The 22,236-nt window shown below is 45.3% G+C and overlaps 1 protein-coding gene across 1 annotated transcript in view; it reads right to left on the bottom strand.

Annotated features, from left to right (window-relative positions):
- Nucleotides 1-2,846: 2,846 nt before the first annotated feature.
- RAD17 (RAD17 checkpoint clamp loader component) overlaps nucleotides 2,847-22,236 on the bottom strand; it is a 1,292,309-nt gene continuing 1,272,919 nt past the window's right edge. Inside the window, exon 17 of the mRNA XM_044063883.1 lies at nucleotides 2,847-3,753. Coding sequence (XP_043919818.1) covers nucleotides 3,486-3,753 — 268 coding nt within the window. The 3' untranslated portion in view covers nucleotides 2,847-3,485. The remainder of the gene's footprint in view (nucleotides 3,754-22,236) is intronic.

The following is a 22,236-nucleotide window of genomic DNA, read 5'->3' on the forward strand; positions in this document are numbered from 1 at the left end:
TGGCTCTAGGGCATCTGGATCTGCCCCTTTGAGGTCTGTCTGACACTGGAAAGGACCAAGTCTTTGTAGGCCAGTGTCTGCTAAACCTAGGTGGCTGTACTTGTAAAAAATCTTTGACTGTTTGCATAGATTTAGCTTTGTCCTCCATTTTCTTTAACACCTCTTCTGCCTTAACACCAAACAAGGTACCATGCTGTAATGGTGCATCTAATAATTTAGCTTTGATATAATCAGGCAGATTTTGTTCCTTCAACCAAGCATGCCTTCTAATTACAGAACCCATCACTGCGGCCCTGCAGGAGGCCTCCAGAAAATCAAAACCACATTGCAAAGTATGCTTTCCAACTTGCTCAGCTGCATGCAATAAATCCTGCATTTCTTTGTTTTCTGCACATTCAGAATTTACCAACATTTTCTGTTTAAGCAATGTCATAACATATTGCTGATATTTGAGCATATGAAACTGGCAGTTTAAGGCCCTTATAGCCAAGGTAGCAGATGTGTAAATCTTTTTTCCCCATCTATCCAGTGCCCTAGAATCTCTGTCAGAGGGGGTAGGGTTTTTTGCAGTGGAAGCCTTAACCCCTTTGGGACCCTGAGAAATAGCTTCTGGGTCTGCAGCAGGGTTTTTAAAAAGGAATTTATGAGAGTCAGGAACCCTGTAGTATCTGTCAGGCTTAACAGGAGCTGGAGGTAAGGAGTCAGGGGTCAGACTAGACTCTGAAAACACATAATCAACTATGTCTAACACAGGTGGAATAGCTAGAGGCCTGTGTTGAGGTAGTAAAAGGAAGTCCCTGAGCCTCTTCTTAGATTCTGAATAATCTTGGCTGTCCCGTAGAAATGCTCCCTCATGGTATGCAAGGTTTCCCCAAAAGAGTATTCCTCAGGAGGAAAGGCTGAAGGAATAGATTCTTCAGCATCAGAATCCTCATAGGGGGGACGTGAATATTCCTGATCAGAAGAGGAATCAGAGGAGATAGAAACCTGATCTGAAGATTCATAGTCTGTCTCTTGCCTAAGCCTCTTATCAGGAGAGGGATGGGAACCCCTGATCAAAGGTAACTAAGTCTTCGGCCATTTTGAGCATTTGTTTTTTGGGCATGGAGGCCTTGTCCATGTGGCTGGTGAACTTGTTTCTTTGCCTTTAAAGGTACTTTAGTCTTTGCTTTTGAAGCTGTAGTCGGTTTAATATACAATTCTTTAGGTCTGAATATACCCTTAGAAGCCGATGCCTGCTCAGCAGCTCCGGACCCATCTGAGGGAATAGTCTCAGAGGCTCCAATACCTTGATGTTTCCAGCGGCCTGGCCGACTCCACGTGGGAGTTGGTAGCGGCCTGCGACTCTAAAGTAGGGGTGTCAGGGGCTGCGAAAGCGTCTCACTCAGAACCAGCGACTGGCTTAGGAGAAGTTTTGTCATCGGTTTTGGACCTCGGTTGCCTGTCTTTTTCCTTTTCTTTGCGTTTTTTATGAACTCCGGTAGTCGGATGGCTATCCGACGACATTGTATAATTAAATCTGCGCCCAAAATAGCTTAATGCAAAATTGTACAGATGCTTAATAGTGCGTTGGTTAAATCTAGCACAAAACCGACAATTTGAAATGACGTGGTCAGGGCCTAGGCAAGGAATACAGTAAGAATGAAAGTCCTTATGGGGTATTTGCTTCCCACAAGAAATACAATTATTAACTTTTTCTGACATCGGACTGGAGCAAGAAAAAAGTTTCCCCAATGGGGTACTTAGCTTTTAATGAAGACTTCGGATCTGAAACTCGAACACGAAAATCTCAGGAGTCGGCCGACTGGCACTTGCGAACTGCTTCTGCTTCAGGCACCGCGCGGCAAGAAAGACTGAAGAAAATGGCGTTGGCTGCATTTTTTATACCCCTGACGACCTGATGTCAGGGAAGAGGTGAGAGCACCCGACGCAGGACCCAAGACTTTGGAATTCAGGCCGAATGAGGGCAACCTGCCAGCAGGATTACCCAAATGTAATGACTGCAACAGTGAACATGAAGAACATCTTCTTATTGCCATTGGGAATAAAGATTTACAAATAAAGCACTACCTAAAATTATGTTCTGGATATGGACAGAATTACTACTGTGACTATCCTTAGAAGTGATATTCTGACCACAACTGCATATGATTTTAACAATTTTTATCGTAAAAAAAGTGAAATAGTAAGGGCCTCCAACAGGGACAGTTATCAGCCCACAACAAATGAAAACTGTCAGACTATACGGCTGACCAAGTTGACAGTTTCTTTCATGGACTGGATGCAAGAAAGTTTGAAGCACAGATAACTAAAGCATTTAAGACTGATTGTCCATCAAGGACAATAAACACTACAGCTGAAGTGATCTCACATCATGAACAAACATCTGCAGTCACTTAGGAGACTCATGCTGCTTCAGCAGTGAATGTAGGATCTTTCCAAATGAAACAAGTTAGAAGGAGTTCAAATATGACACTGAGAAAAAAATAGGATACATGCCCCTTACATGAAGGCTAGGAAAACCATATGTCGGCAAAAAACAGGCACGCTACTCCAAGCAGGGGTGTCTGAAATGTTTCTGACCCATAAAAGTACCAAAAGGAAGGAGCATTTCATCCTGTGCTGAATGCCCCTCAACCTGACTGTTGTCCAACAAACGCAAAACTTTGCGGGTAAATTAAATACAGTAATAAAAATCAAAGTAGACTGTAGATATTAAAATAGTTTAAATTTAAACATTATTACACTTTAAAAGTAAATATACTTCTGCCCACTCAAACTGTTAAATTTAATTGGCTTCAAAGTGTCTCCCTGGCAATGCACGGAAAAAAGACAGAACAATCATATATTACCAAATAAATTGCTGTAATTAAAATACACTGTACAAAAAGAATGAACATTTGTTTTATGTACAGCTTAAATAAATCAGTGCTATTATGCAAACTTTCACCACTGTTAATGTTCTTGATCAGTTTCCCCTACCAAAAACGAATACATACCATGCTTCAAATCTGGAAGATTATGGGTAGCATTACAGTTCAATGGTAACACTTAAATACAGCATAGAATACAAGCAGAGCTTCTACAGCATATCTTTAGCATATTCTTGTCACTCACAACATCAAGTGTGCAGTTCAGGGCAGCACAGCTGTTAAAACTATACAAAAAAGAAATAAATTATTTCAGGTTCAAATAAATGAAAAAAAACACTGATGCTCAACAGTTATGTTACTACCACTTTTTATCAGATACATACGCTGTTTACATTTTTTTTTTAACTTTTGTAAATTAAAAGTGTCTGTTATGGCCTAAAAGTTGGAATGAATATGAAACTGCCGTTTCCATTCTGAAAAGTGCATACTTGACTGACTGTTCCAACATTAATATTCAATCTTCAGTCCAAATGCCACTTACAAGTGAACTTTCACTTCTTCACATTGGCATATTACAATGTTGGCCTTCCACCATCTGTATACTGATGACCGTTAGTCACTATCATAGTCTTCTATTACAATTTCTTCTTCTTCCATTACAGCTTGAGCAACTGTTGGCTGTGGCTGACTGCCTGGCAAGTCACTTTCAGTGGCTGGAATAGAAGGCAAAGGCACATGTGCTGTTTCAGACTCTCTGCTTAGTGCATCACTAATCATGGTGTTTTTGCATCTTCTCTCAGACTCGCATGTGGCAAAATCATCATCACTATCCACATCAATTGTTCCTGTATCTTTGTCTGTTAGAGCTTCTAATTTTAACCTGCAAATAACCACAACACAAAACCATGAGACTGCGTTGATCGTGAAAGATGGAAATTATTAGTTATGTACTTACTATAACTTGGTATCTGTGTTGTCTTCTTTCATTTCTCCTCATGTATGGTTACAGATCCATCCATGGATCTGCTGACTGCCGCATTTCTTCAGACTAGGATCCAAGTCTCAAGCTCCTCTCACTAGCCACAATGCCCTGCACTCCAACCAACCTCCTCAGATTGAGTTTGCTGCCCATAGATAATAGAAAACGAAGAAAGGAGGAAATTTAAATAAATCTCCATAACCAGAGGCTCAAAAAAAACAGGAACAACAGTTCAAGAACAGTTCTCTCCAGGTCTTCAAGAGTGACAGGAAAGGGGATGGCAGGGTGGGAAGGTGAGGAGGAATGAAAAGACAACACAGATACCAAGTTATAGTAAGTACATAACTAATAAATCTGATGTTCTCTCTCTCATTCCTCCTCACGTATGGGTAGAGTCCCCAGCTATGCAACTCCTGGGTGGTCTCAAGGAAGGATATGCCAGAGCACTGCCGAACAGAATGAAGATCTGCTCTGGGAAACAAGATCCAATTTATAATGTGATAGAAACGTGTGAGCCTTAAACCATTTGGCTTCTGCACAGATATTATCTAAAGAGGCCCTGAAAGGGAAGGTGGATGAGGTGGACATAGACCTGGTGGAGTAGGCCTTAGGAGGGTGAGATAGCTGTAATCCATTTTTATTATAAATGAAGGTGATAGAGTCTGTAATCCACTTGGCAAAAGTAACCTTTAAAACTGCTTCATGTACACAGCTAGAAGAGAAGGACACACATAACTGATCTGACTTTCAAAAGGGCTTAGTCCTGTACAGGTAAAGATGTAACTGTCTGTGAACATCTAGCAAATGCAACAATCATTCTCCCTCATTAGAGAAATTTGGGAAGAAAACTGGTAGCTGAACAGTCCGGTTAAGATTGGCTTCTGTAGCTATCTTGGGCATAAAGGAAAGGTTTGTACAAAGGGACACTCTATCCTGGTGGAAAATTAGGTATGGCGGCTTAGGACGATAAGGCATGAATTTCCGATATTTTCTCTGCTGAGGTGATGGCAACCAGAAGAACTGTCCTCCATGAAAGAAACTTTAGGTCACAATCAACCACTGATTCAAAGGGTTTTTGAGTTAAGCTCTGCAAAACCACAGGCAGATCCCATGGTAGAAAGGGATCCTTTACCAGAGGCCTGAGGAGAAAGATCCCTTTCAAGAAATCCCTGCATAGTTTGGAAGCTGAAGGGTAGTTCAGAACGTTGCAGGAATGAAAATTGAGATGACTCCTAACTGAAGTTTGATGGTACAGAAGAAAAGATACACTAGGAAATGCAGCAGAGCTGCAGTAGGTGCCGAAAAAGGGTCAATGTTCTCTTTAGAAGCCCAGAAGACAAATATTTTCCATTTGCTACTGTAAACGTTCTTAGTAGCTGAAGATAGAATAATATCTCAGACTGCAGAAGCAAGCCTGGACCTTCGACTGATAGCTGAAAGTGCAGAAATCAAGCTGTCAATTTGAGGGACATCTGACTGGGGTGATAACCCTCTATCGGGTGGCAAAGGAAGTCCTGTTTGGGTTCCAGAATCTACAGAGGATACGTAAAGTGGGACCAGAGGAAGGTGAACCAAATCTGACAAGGCCAAAAGGGGGCAATCAGGATTACCGAGGACTTCAGATGCTTTGCTTTCTGGAGAAACTTTGGGATCAAAGGTAGTGGGGCATAAGCACAGACAAGACTGGGAGCCAATTGTGAAACAGAGTGCCCCTCGGGGACTCCACCCCCCCCTAGAGGGGGGAATCAGAGCAAAGTAGTTGCTGCACTTATTCTGGGGCGATGCAAATAGGTCGCAGCAAGGCTGACCTCAACAGCTGAAGATCAAATACACTGACTGATTGAGAGACCACTCATAAGGGGTCAAATTAGACCTGCTTAGCTTCTCTGACAGGACACTATTTCCCCTGGTATGTGTGTTGCAAGTAGAAAAAGGTCCAAAGACATGACCCATTCCCAAACCCTCATGGCATCACTAGACAGCAGGTAAGAGCAGGTACCTCTGTTTGTTGACATGCCACACCACTGACATATTGTCTGTGTGAATTGCAATTGTTCCTAGAGGGAGAACAATCCTGAAAGGCTTGCAAAGTGAGGAGAACAGCTCTCATCTCCAGGACACTGATACGGAATCTGGTCTGTATGTGTATGGCCACGTGCCTTGGACCATCTTTCTCTTGTAATGCCCCACCCCCACTGGGTGCTCACCTTGGCAGAGGACAGTGGGAGAGGGAAAGGTCTGCCTAATGTCAAGTTGTCCAACAGCCACCAATGAAAATGCCTTCGGCAAATGACTCAGCTTGATCGGAACAGACAAAGGCTGATAGAGTATAGACCACTGAGCAACCAGAGTCCATTGAAGGACTCTCATAAAATATCTTGCAAGAAAAACTAATGGGATGGTGGCCACCATAAATCATCGAGCTTGAAGTATTAGCCTTGCTGGTGGAGAAGCTAGATTCAACACTGTTCACACATGATCTCTCAACATTAGAAAGCGATGACGGGGAAGAGCGGCAATCTGATTGACTGTATCAAAGGTAGTTCAGATGGACTCTAAAGTCTGCACAGAGGAAAGGATTGACTTTGCCAGATTTATAGTGATGCCCAGATGATTGGCAAGACTGAAGAACTAATCCCTGGCCTGTAGTAATTTATGCCTGGTTTGGGCAGTAAAGAGCCAGTGGTCCAGGAAAGAAAATAACTACTGCCATGCATTTGGTAAACACGCTGGGGGCTGTGGTAAGTCCAAAGGGCAGAGCCCTGAATTGAAAATGACTGGCTCCCAGCCAGAAGCACAGATGATTCCTGGAGCATCTGTCTATTTTGATGTGATAGTACACAGCCTGTAAGACCACAGGGCACATCCTATCATTCTTCTGCAGCAGCGGTAGAATGGACTGAAGCATCACCATTCAGAACTTTGCTTTCTTTATGAGCAAATTTAACTTGCTTAGATCCAGAATGGATCACAGGTCCCCAGTCTTCTTTGGCACTAAAATGAAGCGACAGTAAGTTCTGCATCCTCTTTGCCTGGTCTATACCTCTTGGATGACTCTCATTTTGCAGGAAATTTAGAATTTCTGCTACTGTGACCTATTTCTGACTGGGTGGAATATCGGGCAGCCTCTTTCCTCTCTGGAGGCGAAAGGGAATAGTATAGCCTCTGGATATAATCTTTTGCACCCAATTGTTCTGTGATAGATAAATATCTGTCCAGGTGGTAGAGTGCAGAGAGAACCGACCCCTGACTGCCTCCAGAGATGAGCAGTCAGGCAGTGCTTCAGGAGTGCTGGAAGGGTCTATCAGATAAGGGTTCCCTGAAGGCTTGATTCTGTAGATCCCCTCTGCCTCTGGGGTGGCATCTCCCATCGAAACTTCCTCCTCTACCCCTAGAGGCAGAATCCCTGAGTTGATCTTGGGAAGACCCCTGGGATTTGCAGGAAGTACAACTGTGTACACTTACCATAAATCTAGATGTTCGAGTGTATTCACTGTTGCGGTCATCACCTGAGGGTTATCCTTGCTGTGGTAGCACTTGGCCGGCCCGAATACCAGAGTCAATGTTTTTCTGTGTCAGCTGCTGTCACTTGTCGACTGATGTCAGGTCATCAGTGCTATAAAGCAAGGCAGCTGATGCGCCATTACATCAGTTTTTCTTGCCCTAACCAGTCAGAAGCCCAAGGCAATATGGCAAAGTTGTCCTGGTGGTTAAAAACCAGCCTAAGAAGCTTATGCCTCCCTGAGGAAAGAGGATATAAGGGGAAGGAGGGAGGGAAACCAGGACTGCAACAGTAAATACACTCGAACATCTACATTTATGGTAAGTGTACACTGTGTGTACACTTCACTGTTGCAGTCATCACATTTGGGTTATCTGTCTGCAGGTAGCCCATAGCCAGCCTGAATACCAGAGTTTTGGATTCCTGCGTTGGATGCTCTCTTCTTCCATGACGTCAGGTCATCAGGGGTACATGCAGCCAACGCCATTACATCAGTTTTTCTTGCCCTAAATGTCAGGTGCCCATACAATGGGAAGCAATTATATATTATGGTGCACCTCCATCAAAAAGCAAATACACCAGAAAACTTAAATACACTAAACAAGAAGGAAAGGCAGAACCAAGAGAAATCAGGGGGCTGGAGGGAGGGTAACCAGGACTGCAACAGTGAATACACTCGAACATCTACATTTATGGTAAGTGTACACAATTGTACTATGTTCTTCATGTTTCACCATTGCAGTCATCACATTTGGGTTGATTCCCAAAGCTAAGGAAGGGAGGAGGAAGTTAGAGAGCATTAGGGCCAGCTATTAAGCCCTGCAAGACTGCAGTGGCAAAACCAGCTCTGGATTTAGAAAAATTAGGCATGTGGTAATGCTTGGTGAAGGTATGTACAGAGCTCCAGGTAGCAGCTTCTAGGATGTCCCTGGTAGGGACTCCTCTGAGAAAGGCTGCAGAAATAGATGCAACCCTGGTGGAATGTGATCTTATCCTCTGTGGGGTAGGTTTTCCATGGTGTTTGTAGCAGAAATTAATGCAATAGGCTATCCATTTAGAAATGGTTTGCTTTGAAATAGCCTTCCCCTCTGCCCCTGCAGCAAAGCCAACTAGCAGATGTTCAGATTTTCTGAGAGGCTTAGTCCTATCCAAATAAAATCCAAGTTGTCTGTGCACGTCCAAGGAGTGCAGAATTCATTCTCCTTTGTTTTGTGGATTAGGGAAAAAGGTTGGCAAATGAATGGACTGATTTAGGGCCACACTAGACACCACCTTTGGCATAAAGGAAGGATTGGTCCTGAGGGAAACCCTGTCTGCATGGAAGATAATGAAGGGTTCCACTGCCATGACGGCCTGTAATTCAGACACTCTTCTTGTGAAGTGATGGCTATAAGGAGGGCTATTTTCCAAGGAAGGAATTTCAACTCTGCAGTTGCAGCTAGCTCAAAGGAAGGGAGAGTGAGCTTTTCCAATACAAAATTAAGGTCTCAGGCTGGAGTAGGGTCTCTCCTGGGGGGGTCTTAAGTTTTTGGCCCCTCTAAGGAATTGCTTTAGCAGGGGGTGAGAGAAGAGGGGTGGCTCAGTATTATAATATGCTGAAATGGCAGAGGCATGAATTTTAACTGACGAGAAGGATAGGCCCTTGGGGACCATTTCTGTTAAGTACTGAAGAATATGAGGTAAGTTGGGCACCGTTGTGCCCATGCCGAGTCTGGCTCCAGGAACAGTATCTTTTCCACTTTTCAGCATATGATTTTATAGTACTAGGCCTCCTTGCCTCCAGAATGACATCTAGCACTTGCTTACTGAGGGATGCTGTTGGAGAACTCAAGAAATTAGGCTGCAAGGTTCAGGGTTTGAAGCTGAGGCTGCAGAATCTGGCCCGCCTGCTGGGACAGCAGGGAAGGGGTCTGAGGCAGGTGCCATGGTTCCAGCAGTGTCATACTGTGCAAGAAGGAGTATCAGTGCTGTCGAGGCCAGTCTGGTGCAATCAGTATTGTCCTTGGCTTGTCCCGTTTGATCTTTAGCAGAACCTTCGAGAGGAGAGGCAGAGGGGGAAAGGCATAAACCGAGAGGCTTTCCCAGGTAAAGGACAGGGAATCCCCTTTCCAAGCTTGACTGTGGGAAGTCCTTGTGCAGAATTTGCCCAATTGGTAGTTCCGAGGGGAGGCAAACAGGTCTACCTCTGGAGTCCCCCATTTGTTCCTCAAGAGGTTGAATATTTTTGGTTCCAGTTTCCATTTGTGTGTGTCCATGAGATTTCTGCTTAGGTCGTCTGCCAGTGAATTTAGCTTGCCTAGCAGGAACTGCGCTTGTAGGTGCACTTGGTAGCTCAAGGCAGTGTTCCACAAAGCCATGGCTAGTCTGCAGAGAGGGTAGGAGTGGGTTCCCCGCTGCTTATGTACCACATAACTGTGGTGTTGTCTGTCTTTATCAATAATTGTCCTGAAAGGATGTAGTCTTTGAAGGCTCTCAGGGAATTCTGTACAGCTAACATTATTTTTGGTTGATATGCAGGTGCATCTGTCTCTGGTTCAATTTGCCCTGAATGCACTGCCCTGCCAAGTGAGTCTCCCCATGCATAATCTGATGCGCCTGTTGTTAGGGTTTGGGTGGCAGGGGGTAGAGTGAAAGGGAGCCCCTTGTTGTGGTAGCAGGCCTCTGCCCACCAAAGGAACTCTATTTATACAAGGAATGATAGGAATCACTGATTCCAGGTCCTGAGAATGTTGACTCCCATAGGCTTTTTAGATACCATTGTAGTTTCCTCATATGCAGTCTTGCATATGGAATTAGTAGAATGCAAGAGGCCATGAACCCCAGGGCTTGCAGAATTTTCCTTGCAGATAGCTGGGGCTTTGTGGCCAAAAGTTTGAAGTAGGTTGTCAAATAAACATGTTTCTCTGGAGTGAGGAAAGTCATTTGGGAAGTTGTGTTCTAGCTTGCTCCCAGGAATACAATCTGTTGGTAGGGTATTAGGTGAGATTTTTTTTCATTTATGGTGTACCCCAGTGAGGTTAGAAGTTTCTTTACGAATGTCAGAATTTTTAATAGCAAGTCTTGGCTTTCTGCCTGAATCAGACAATCGTCCAAGTATGGGTATATCTGAATATTTCTCTGCCTGCAAAATGCAATGGCTGGAGCTAGATACTTTGTGAATACGCTGTGCGCAGTAGATAAGACAAAGGGAAGTGCAGAGAACTGATGCATGGAGCCTGCCCTGAAGCATACGTATTTCCTGCAAGATTCCCTTATTGGAATGTGCAGGTAAGCTTCCTTTAAGTCTAAGGTTGCCAACCAGGCATCTTTGCCTAGCATGGGAAGCAGATGTTGAAGTGTTAGCATTTTGAATTTTGGGATTACCAGGAAGGTGTTTAGAATAGAGAAGTCCAGGCTAGGACGCCAGGAGCTGTCTTTTCTGGGTACTAGGAAAGGTATTGAATAAAACCCTTGTCCCCTTTGTTCTGCTGGGACAGGTTGAATAGCCCTGATACTTAGAAGAGAGAGAACCTGCTGTTGGGCCTCCGCCCACTGATTTGTGGGTAGGTCTGGCCAACCGTTTGGGGTTGGTAGGGTGTGGAAGTGGAATCGGTATCCCTGGGAAACTATATTTAAAACCCATTTGTCATGGGTAATGAGTTCCCAGTTTTTTGCATGCACAGTGAGTTTTCCTCCTAAGGGAGCAGGTAGTTGAGAAGGGCTTAAAAGGGCTAAGGGTAAGTTATTGTGACATTTTTCCGTAGGGGGTGGCTTACTACTCCCTGCTTTGGAAGTGGGAGCCCCCCACTGCTTAGGCCTGAGCGCAGGCTGAGACTGTAACCTGGGTGGTCTGCTGTTCCTCGGTTTGGATTGGGAAGGCCTGGAAGAGATTGGGAAAGGACCAATTCTTTGAAGGCCAATGCCTACTAAATTTGGGTACTGTACTTGTAGGAAATCGTAACAGTTTGCATAGATTTAGCTTTTTCCTCCATCCTTTTGAGGACTACTTCTGCTTTGTTGCCAAACAGGCGTTCTTGGTTTAAGGGAGCATCCAGTAATTTTGCTTTAACATGATCTGGCAAGTTTTGCTCCTTAAGCCAAGCATGCCTTCTAAGTACAGACCCAGTGACAGCAGCCCTGCAAGATGCTTCTAAAGAGTCAAAACAACATTGCAAAGTATGTTTACCAACTTCTTCTGCAGAATGCATTAAATCCTGTAATTCTGTGTTCAGTACAGTCAGGAATCAACATCATTTTCTGTTTAAGTAGTCCCATAATATGCTGCTGGTACTTTAACATATAAAACTGGCAATTTAAATCCTTACTGGCCAAAGTAGCAGAAGTGTATACCTTCTTACTCCATCTGACCAAGGCTCTAGAATCTCTATCAGAAGGGGTAAGATTTTTGGTAGCAGTAGCCTTAATGCCTTTTGGTCCTTGGGAAATGGTCTCTGGATCCGCAGTAGGATTCTTGAACAGGAACTTGTGAGAGTCAGGTACTCTAATACCTGTCAGGTTTTCTGGGAGCTGGAGGTAAAGTGTCTGGGGAAAGGCTAGATTCCAAGAAAGCATCATCTGCAATGTCCAGAACAGGAGGGATAGCTAAAGGCCTGTGTTGAGGAAGGTGTAAGAATTCCCTAAGCCTCTTTTTGGAGTCAGAGTAATCTTGGCTTTCCCAGTGGAAATGCTCCCCAAGAGTGTGCAAGGTTTCACCAAAAGAAAAATCTTGTGGAGGGGAAGCAGAGGGAATGGAATCCTCTGCATCAGAATCCTCATAGGTAGATAAGGGCAAATCCTGGTAATCAGAAGGAACAGAATACCAGATTCCTGATCAGAAGAAAATTCAGTTCTAGGTCTCTTAGAGGGGGAAGGCTGGCTTCCCCTAATTAATGTAGTAAGGTCTTCAGCCATTCTAAGCATTTTTTTTTTAGGCATATGGGCTTGAGCATGCGGTTTGGACGTCAGTTTTCTAGGCGTGGATCGGGTTTTAGGCCTGGATGAAGAAGATGGCATTGGTTTAAAATGCAAGTCTGTAGGCCTGAATACACCCTCAGAAGCCGGTGCCTGCACAGCACTCTCTGGACCCAACCAAGGTAGAGACATCCGCAGGTTCCATAGTCGAAGAAGCATCTCGCGGCATACCGGACTCCAAATGGGTCTCAGTAGAGGCCTGCGAATCTGAGGTAGCAGGTATCAGGGGCTGCGAAAGGGCCTCACTGAGTACCGGTGGACTGGCGACTAGCTTAATGGAAGCATCGTCGGCAGTTTTGGACCAATGCGGTCTGTCTTTATCTTTACGTTTTTTCGGAAGATCGGTAGTCGGATAGCTTAATGAAACCTTTCGGAGTACTGATACAGAGTACGAAAATAATTTGCTGCAAAGATAGCCCGATGAATAGTTCGGGGGTTGAACAAGGCACAAAACCGACAGCGAGGGATGTTGTGGTCTGCGCCTAAGCAAGGGATGTAGTACGAATGAAAATCTTTATGAGGTATTTGCTTTCCACAGGTAAGACCATTGTTAACTTTTACTGACATCGGTTGGAGCAAGAAAAAAGATCCCCAACAGGGTACTTCTGAAACTCAAACTTCTGAAACTCGAAAACAAAAATTTCAGGAGTTGGCCGACCGGCACTTGCAAACTGCTTCTGCTTCGGGCACAGCATGGCAAGAAAGACTGATGTAATGGCATCAGCTGCATGTTTTACACCCCTGACAACCTGATGTCATGGAAGAAGAGACAGCATCCGATGCAGGAATCCAAGACTCTGGTATTCAGGCCGGCTGAGGTCTACCTGCAGGCAGATAACCCAAATGTGATGACTGTAACAATGAAACATGAAGAACATCTGCAGTATGTTCTTCGTGTTTCACTGTTGCAGTAATCACCTATGGGAGGATTCCCAAAGCTGAGGAGAGGGGTGGAAGGAATAGTTAGAAACCTAGGCATGGGTAAGCAAGCCCTGCAGAACTGCAGAGGCAAACCCTGCCCTAGCATTGGAGAAAAGAGGGAGGTGGTAATGCTTTGTAAAGGTATGGACTGAGGTCCTGGTGGCAACTTTCAAGATGTCCCTGGTGGGAACTCCTCTGAGGAATGCTGTGAAAGTGGAGGCTGCCATAGTGGAATGGGTATGAATAAACTTAGGGGGTGGTTTCCCATGTAATCTTTAGCAGAATTGGATACAGTGCGATATCCATTTGGAAATGGTTTGCTTGGAAATGGGCTTCCCCTCTGCCCCTGAGGCAAAGCTGACAAGAAGTTGGTCCGTTTTCCTGAAGGGTTTAGTACGGTCCAGGTAGTATCTGAGCTGTCTGTGCACGTATAGTGAGTGCAGAATTCTTTCCCCCTTGTTTTGAGGGTTAGGGAAGAAAGTGGGCAGGTGAATGGCCTGGTTGAGAGTCACATTAGATACCACCTTGGGCATAAAGGAGGGGATAGACCACAGGGAGACCCTGTGTGCATGGAAAATGATGAAGGGCTCAATGGCCATCAGTGCCTGAAGTTCTGAAACCCTTCTGGCTGAGGTGATAGCTAGTAAGAAAGCAGTCTTCCAGGAGAGGTATTTCAGTTCTGCTGAAGCAGCAGGTTCGAAGGGTGGCAAGGTTAGTTTTTCCAAAACATAATTCAGGCCCCAGGCTGGCATGGGTGGCCTTCTCGGAGGTCTGATATTTGAAGTCCCTCTGAGGAATTGTTTAATCAAGGGATGTGAGAACAGGGGCTGGTCTGTATCGAAAAGAGCTGAAATGGATGAGGCGTGGATTATAACAGAAGAGAAGGAGAGGCCACTATTGAGTAACTCTGCTAGATAGCCCAGGATAAGAGGGACACAGAAGATTGTGAGGAACTGGCCCCTCTGGACTGGCTCCAGGAGTAGAATCTTTTCCATTTCCCCGTGTAAGATTTTCTGGTGCTGGGCCTTCTGGACTGTGATAATTTCTAGGACCTGTACCAATGCTGCCTGGGCCAATCTGGAGCAATGAGGATGGCCTTTGGTCTCTCCTCCCTTATCTTGATCAGTACCCTGGGAATAAGAGGCAGAGGAGGGAATGCGTACACGAAGAGGGAGTTCCATGGGAAGGTCAAGGCATCCACCTTCCACACTAGGTGGTGGTACTCCCTGGTACAGAATTTCTTTAGCTGGTGGTTGAGGTGCGAAGCAAAGAGATCCACTTCTGGATTTCTCCACTCCTGAGTGATTTGCAAAAAGATCTTTCTGTGGAGCTGCCATTCGTGGGGGTCCAGTAAGTTTCTGCTCAAGTGGTCTGCCATGGTGTTGTTGATCCCTGGTAGATATTGGGCTATTAAGTACAATCCCATGGAGGAGGCAGTCAGCCAGAAGTTCAAGGCTAGCCTGCACAGAGGGTAAGATTGGGTCCCTCCCTGTTTGTTGATGTACCACATTACTGTGCTGAGATGGGGCTGGAAGAATGTCAGAGCCTTTTGTACTGCCATCACTTCCTTCTGATTGATACATAAGGAAAGGTGCTGGGCATCCCAAAGACCTTGGGTGCACCTGCCTGCTAGGTGAGCACCCCAAGCAATGTCGGAGTGACAGCGGTGGTGATGGTCTGCTCGGTAAGGCGGAGGATGAAGGGGAGACCCTTGTTCTTGACACAAGCCCCTGCCCACCAGAGAAACTCAGCCCATATACAAGGGATCAGAGGGAGACAGGTCTCTAGAGGCTGTGAGTGTTGAAACCAAAGGTTCTTTAGATACCACTGAAGCTTTCTCATATGAAGCCTGGCCAGAGGAATTAGAAGGATGCAAGATGCCATGTACCCAAAGGCTTGCAGGAACTTCCTCGCCATGAAGTGACTATTGGATGCCAGCTGGGTAAAATAGAAAGACAGGAAGCTCTGCTTTTCTCCCCTGATAGGAAGGCCATTTGGGATGCTGTGTCCAGCAGTGCTCCCAAGAAAAATGATCCTCCTGGAGGGTGTTTTCTTTGATTTCTTCTTGTTGATGATAAACCCTAAGGAAGTTAGGAGGGTTTTGACAAAGCGGAGGTCCTGAGTAAGCTTTTCTCTGCACTCTGCCTGAATGAGGCAGTCATCCAGATAAGGGTAAATCTGTATATTTCTCTGTCTGCAAAATGCTATGCCAGGGCTAAACATTTGGTGAATACCATGGGAGCAGAAGATAAGCCAAAGGGAAGCACAGAGAACAGAGTTGTGAGCCTGCTCTGAAGTGCAGGAATTTCTTGCAGGATTCCCTTATGGGGGTGTGGAGGTAGGCATCTTTTAGGTCTAGGGTCACTAACTAGGCAGTTTTTGTTAGCATAGCCAGCAGCTACTCCAAAGTTAGCATTTTGAATTTTGGGACCACCAGGGGGGTGTTCAGAATGGATAGATCCAGGATGGGACACCAAGTGCCCTCCTTTCTGGGAGCAAGGAACAGCCTGGAATAAAAGCCTTTGCCTGTTTGATCTGCGGGAACAGGTTCTACTGCCCACTGGGATATGAGAGTTTGGACTTGTTTTAATGACTTTGCCCAGTGATTTGGAGGTACGTCTGGGTACCCTCTGGGAATTGGGGTTTCGTTGAAAGTGAATTTGTATCCCTGAAAAATGATCTTTAAGACCCATTGGTCCTTTGTTACAGACAGATGATGTTCCTTGAAGAGGGACAGCCTTCCTTCTAGCTTTTGAGGGGTGAAAGGAGGGCAGAGGGGGGGAGTGGAAGTCATTGAGTGTTTTTGCCATAGAGAAATGGCTTCGAACTCCCTGCCTTTGGGGCGGAAGTGGTCCACTGTTTGGTTCTCTGCTGTCCCTGGGATAGGGGCCTGGGTGGTCTGTCCCTGCTGGGCTTACCTTGCCCCTGTCTGCTAGGTACAGGAAAAGACCAATGTTTAGAGGGAAAATTCCTGCTGAATCTAGAAGGTTGAACCTGAAAGAAATCTTTTTTCTGTTTGCATTGATTTTGCTTGGTCTTCCATCTTTTTAAGCACCTCTTCTGCTTTTTTTCCAAACAAGCTGTCTTTATCCAAGGGTGCATCAATTAATTTAGACTTGACATGAACAGGGAAAGGTTGTTCCTTCAACCATGCATGTCTCCTAATGACAGATCTAGACACTGCTGCCCTGCTTGAGGCTTCTAGTGAGTCATATCCACAGTGTAATGAGTGTTTGGCCACTTGACAAGTAGAGTGCAGTAAATCTGCTAACTCTTTAGAATTGGTACAGTCAAGAAAGGTAGAAACCTTTTGCTTTAATAGTTCCAAAGTGTGTTGTTGATATTTTAACATATGGAACTGACGGTTGAGTGCTCTGATAGCTAAGGTTGCAGAGGTGTAAACTTTTTTTTACCCCATCTATCCAGAGCTCTAGCATCCTTGTCAGAAGGAGTAGGATTCTTTGCAGAACTAGCCCTAGCTCCTTTAGGTCCCTGTGTAATGACTTCTGGGTTTGCAGCAGGATTCCTGTACAGGTATTTGTGAGAATCTGCTATTCTGTAATACCTGTCAGCTTTACTGGGAGCAGGTGGGAGGGCATGAGGGGCTAAGCTGGATTCATGGAAAACATCATACACCACTAAGATAGGGGTGATGGCCAGGGGTCTGTGCTGGGGTAGGTCTAGAAACTCTCTAAGCCTTTTCTTAGACTGAGGGAAGTCCTGAGATTCCCAGTGGAAATGTTCCCTGAGGGTGTGAAGGGTTTCCCCAAAGGAAAGGTCATCTGGTGGGGAGGCAGAAGGAATGGATTCCTCTGCATCTGAACCCTCAGTCAGAGGTTGTTGTTCCTCTTCAAAATCTGAATAATCACCCTCAGAATCCTGCTCTGTCATTAGTTCAGGAGAAGGGTGCCTTTTCCTTTTAGAAGTTGTGGCCTGACTGCCCCTGACAAGGGAGATAAGATCTTCTGCCATCGTAAGCATTTGGGCTTGGGGTGGTGCAGCAGGAGTAAGATGGTGGCTAGAGGTAGATTTTCTAGGAATGGCCTGGCTTCTACGCCTAAGGGTATCCATTGGTCGGAGAGAAACGGTAGTCAGATGAGAAGGTGTCAGTTTTTGTCTAGAATCCGTAGTGTAAAAGGCCTCCTCGGAAGCCGGTGCCTGAGTCACGACTCTGGACCCAACAGAGGCAGAGACAACCAAAGGCTTAGAAGACGAAGATGATTTCTGTGGCATACCGGTCTCCGAAAAGATCTCAGTAGAGGTCTGCGTAGATATCTTATAAGGCATAAGGGGCTGCGAAAGCTCCTCACTGAATTCTGGAGAACTGATGACCTGCTTAGTGGTAGAGTCATCGGAAGGCTTAGCCTTGTGTGGTCAGTCTCTATCTTGTCTACGGATTGTTGGCTGGACACCATTTGTGAAGACAGAGGATGAAAATACCGGTCTACAATAAGAGCTCTACGACGAATGGTTCTCGCATTAAAGAGGGCACAGAACCGGCATCAGGGGATGTCGTGGTCTGGGCCTAAACAAGTGACGCAGTATGAATGGAAGTCTCGGTGTGGGATCTGCTTTCCACAGGCAAGACAACTGTTAACTTTTTCAGACATCAGTTAGTGAAAGAAAAAAGGATCCCCCCAAAGGGGTAATTAGCTTTAGACAGTTTCAGCTGTAATCCGAGCTCTAGTTGCGACCGACCGGCACACTTGCAAACTGCTTCTGCTACAGGCTCCATGGCAAGAAAGACTGATGTAATGGTGTCAGCTGCCTTGCTTTATAACACTGATGACCCATCAGCCTACAAGTAACAGCAGCTGACGCAGAAAAACAGTGACTCTGGTATTCGGGCCGGCCCAGGGCTACCACAGCAGTGATAACCCTCAAGTGATGACTGCAACAGTGAAACACTTAGAACATCCAGGTTTCCTTCCACTGCCCTGATGTCCAGAAAAGGTGTGCTGTGGAGTGGAGAACTTGACCCCGATGGCAGACAATGTTTTCCCTTTTTGTTTGCTGCAGGTTATGGTCTCTGATTGTACTGAAGAGCGAGGATCCATCGAAGGGGGCATTAACAAAAGACACCTTAAAAGGCTCCATTAAATCACAAAGCTTCATCCAGGCATGTCTCCAGATAGTAATGTCTGAGCCATCTGCTCAAAAGGTGCCTTCTGTAGAATGGGCAATCAGTTTCAAGGAAGAGTTGGACAAAGACAAGAGAGTAGCCAGTCAGGGGGAGACTTTCCTGAAGTCTTCTGGCAACATGGTCTCTGCCAGAGAATCTGATAGCTCTTTCACCAGCTCCCTCTGTGAGTAAAATGTGCCAGGTAGTTCAACACTCTCAGCGGGAATGTGGCTGAGATGTAAATGCACTTACCGAACCTGTACATCCTTCTGGACTCCCTGTTCGGCGGATGGACAGTGGAGCTCTGATCTGTCAGCTCCTTTCTGGTAGATGCTGCCACAACCATGGCATCCCCTGGAATACCCTTACTCCAACAAGAACCATCTTTGGGGGGAAGATAAAAAGTTGTCTGGGTGCTTCGGGATCGGTTCAACTGAGTCCGGCTCCTTCCAGCCCCAAGGTGGACACCAAATCCACTAGCTCGTCTGCCAGGGGAATCACCCAGGATGTAAACGACTCCTCAGAGGAGGAAGGTTGGGCTGACCAACCACCTCTCTGCCTCAGGATCTTGAAAATATCTCCAAAGAAGACATCCTCCAGTGGTAATCTGGGGATCCTTCCCTTTAACAAAAGTCCATATCCACAGTGATGGACTCCAAGGGGGGAGTCAATGTGCCTCCTTTTGCACGTCCTCTTACGAGTAATCTCCTCTGTGGGGTGCTCAGGGGAGGTCTTGGAAGAGTAGGGTGATCTCTCTGGGGAAAGTGTTTTGGTGGCCAGTCTGTATGGGCTGACTCGGGAAAGGAATGACATGTTCAATTCTCTGATCCAAGGGAAGTTGGCGGGAAGGGTCGTGGCTCAAAGGGACAGGATCCCTATGGGTAGAGAAAGCCCTTTGTACCACTAGGAATGCCAAAGGACCCGGAGAATCCCTCCCCAACTCCACCAGATCCGAGGCTACAGAAGAAGAAAAGGCCAGAATCCACGAGCCCTGGGTTCCTGGTAGAATCAGACTCTAACTGTCCAGTGCCAAAGCACCAAGAGTAAGATACAGCTCCGACAAAGTCAGAGCCGAACTCCTCCTCCCAGATCTGACTGGGATATCCTGGATCAGAGACCTGATACAATTTGAAGACAATGGAGCTGAGGAGGTCAAGGCAATGGTCGGCGTGGAGGAAGGCAGGCTCCGTGTACTCGACCCTGGATCCCTCAGTTGGTTACAACAATGAGACTCCAAAAGGGACGGATCGGGGAAGGAAACTGGACCTGAAGGGAGAGACTCACAGAACCTACAGGGGACAGCACCAAGAAGACTCCCAGTTGGATCTGAGTCATGAGAATCTTCTTGATCACCCTGTACACGTCGGCCACTGAAAGACTCCTGGAACACTTGGAGGAAGCTATGGATGCGGGTCTGGCGTGCCTAGAGGTAGTCTGCTGTAGTCCAGGGAGAGGAGCTGACTCGAATCCAAGCACCGGTGTATGGCCCCTCCCTGCCAGATCCATAGGCTTAGTATTTGAGATGGAGGTAGTGGCAGCTTCAGGTGAGCTTGAGATCAAAACTGACCATGACGGATCAGAGGAGAACTTCTGATCCGCCAGAATCGAAGTGGCTCTATGATCCATAGTGGTCGGATCAGAGGCCCTCCTGACCTCAGCAGGCAGCTCTGAAGACGCCCTCAAAGATTTATGAGGGCACTTCTTGGATCCCAAAAACCTCTTGGAGGGGGTTTGAGCCCCTAGAGAGGAATCAGGCAAAAGGCCCTTCAGAATCAGTTTGTTTCTGTGGTCAGCTATCCCTCTCGAGTTAAAACTCTCACAAAAAGAGCAGGCCAACCACAGATGCTCAGCAACCAGGCAGTATACACATAATGCTCATTGCAATGTAGGAACTTATGGCCGCATTCATAGCAGCATTTGAACCCAAATGGTTTGTCAGCCGTAATACCACACTCACATGAAAGACTTTCAATAAATATAGGAAGGAGGGAAAAGAGAAGGGGAGCCTAATAGTCAACAGCTACCTTGAGTGTGGGGAAAAAAATGTTAAACTGCTGCTGAAGGGGCAAGAGATAGAGAAACACCACACACCCCAAGAGAAAAACCACTGACTGCTCAAGACTAAACTTGATTCCACTGGCAGCAAATGAGATCTGAGGAGGTTGGTTGTAGTGCAGGGCATTGTGGGTAGTGGAAGGAGCTTGAGACTTGGATCCTAGTCTGAAGAAATGTGGCCGAGTTGAATCCGTGGATGGATCTGTAATCCATATGTGAGGAGGAATGAGAGAGACATCAGATCTAGAATTTAATATATGTTATGTTTTGCAACACAACATCATTATCACTATCCACATCAATCATTATCTTTGTCCATTAGAACTTCTAATTGTAACCTGCAAATAGCCACAACATAAAAATATAAGTGTTTCCAGTATGAAAGTTGGAGATGAGCAAGCAATAATTTGCAACATAGTAAAAACAGCTGTTGAGTAAATAGGCAGATTATTATTTTTCACACTTTTGCAACTGAAAAGAGTTCTCTCCCAAAATCAAAACAAGTGCAGTAATTTAGCATACAATGCAAAATGAAAACACAGGTCACAAACCTATTAAGGATAGAGCTGAAAATACAAATACACAATATGTAATCATACTGGCAGACTGAAAAAAATGTATGGAATGGTTCCATAGTCAGTTTGATCTGCTGGTACATGCACATTAAAAATATGTTCACAACCAAGTCTTAAGGAACAATACTCTCTGTGATGGGTTACTGGGGGATTGCTGCCATGGTTATTTCTTACTTTAAAATTAAACAGGAGGGCTTCTTTCTTCTAAAATGTTCCTTCCCAAATTTCCTTGCTTCCTTATTGTTAACAAAGATGGGCATAAAAACCCAAAGGCAAATAAATACTCAAAAAGGGATGGAATGCGTAGAGGTAAAATAGAGGGACCTACAATGGAAAACCTGTTACAAGATTTATGGGCAGAGACCGTACCTGCTTATAAACTTCAGACTCTGGAAGGATTCATGAAGTGGGTTCTAACCAGAAAACTTACTAGTACTTTACAATTAAGCAGTGAGGAAATAACAACCTGATACAAGACAGAGCATTTTTATTAATCAATTCATTCTACATTTATTGAGTGGACTGCTCCAAAAGTTGATTTTTCAGTCATGACTCTGGTCCGGTGTAAATAAAAGTGGAGAGATGTACAAAAATATTTAGACTGCTGTGTTGCAACCTTTACATGCAAATCTATACAGCAGGATATTATACAAATCAGGTTACAGAAAGCACAGTTATGTATATAAAGTAAGAGTACATGTTCAAATGATCACTGCTACAATAGCCTTAGCTGTACGAGTTATATCCTACTAAAGCTTTAATGGCAGGCCAGCTTCCAAAGCTTCAAAGCACCTTCCACATGCCCAGACTGTTAGTCAGCTCAAGCTGTGCTGACTAAAAGCTAAGTCTGGGTGCAAATCCATTCAGATATTTCATGCCAACAGAGTGAGGAAGGCTAAAGCCCTGACAAGGGCAATATTAGGAAATTAAAAATAAAGATCCTCACCCTGGCAACAAAAACATACAAAAATAATGAGGGTGGTGGAAGGAGAGAGTGACTATTGAAGTAGTAATCACTCACATCTACTGTTACGGTAGGTTTCATTACACAAATGTACTATGTTCATCATTAGAATCACTGCTGTGGTAGCCTTAGCTATATGGTATGTTACCACAGCTTACGCTGGCTGGGAGGATGAAGGATGAGGGTCCAGGAGCTGCTGTAGAATGGTCCTAGCAAAGCCTGCCCTACACCTGGAGAAAGAATTTAGCTTATAGTGCGTTGGAAAGTGTACGCTGAGGACTAAGTTGACGCTTCT

This window comes from Protopterus annectens, chromosome 2.part2, assembly GCF_019279795.1.
Source record: "Protopterus annectens isolate FY-2018-M chromosome 2.part2, PAN1.0, whole genome shotgun sequence".
Lineage (NCBI taxonomy): Eukaryota > Metazoa > Chordata > Ceratodontiformes > Protopteridae > Protopterus > Protopterus annectens.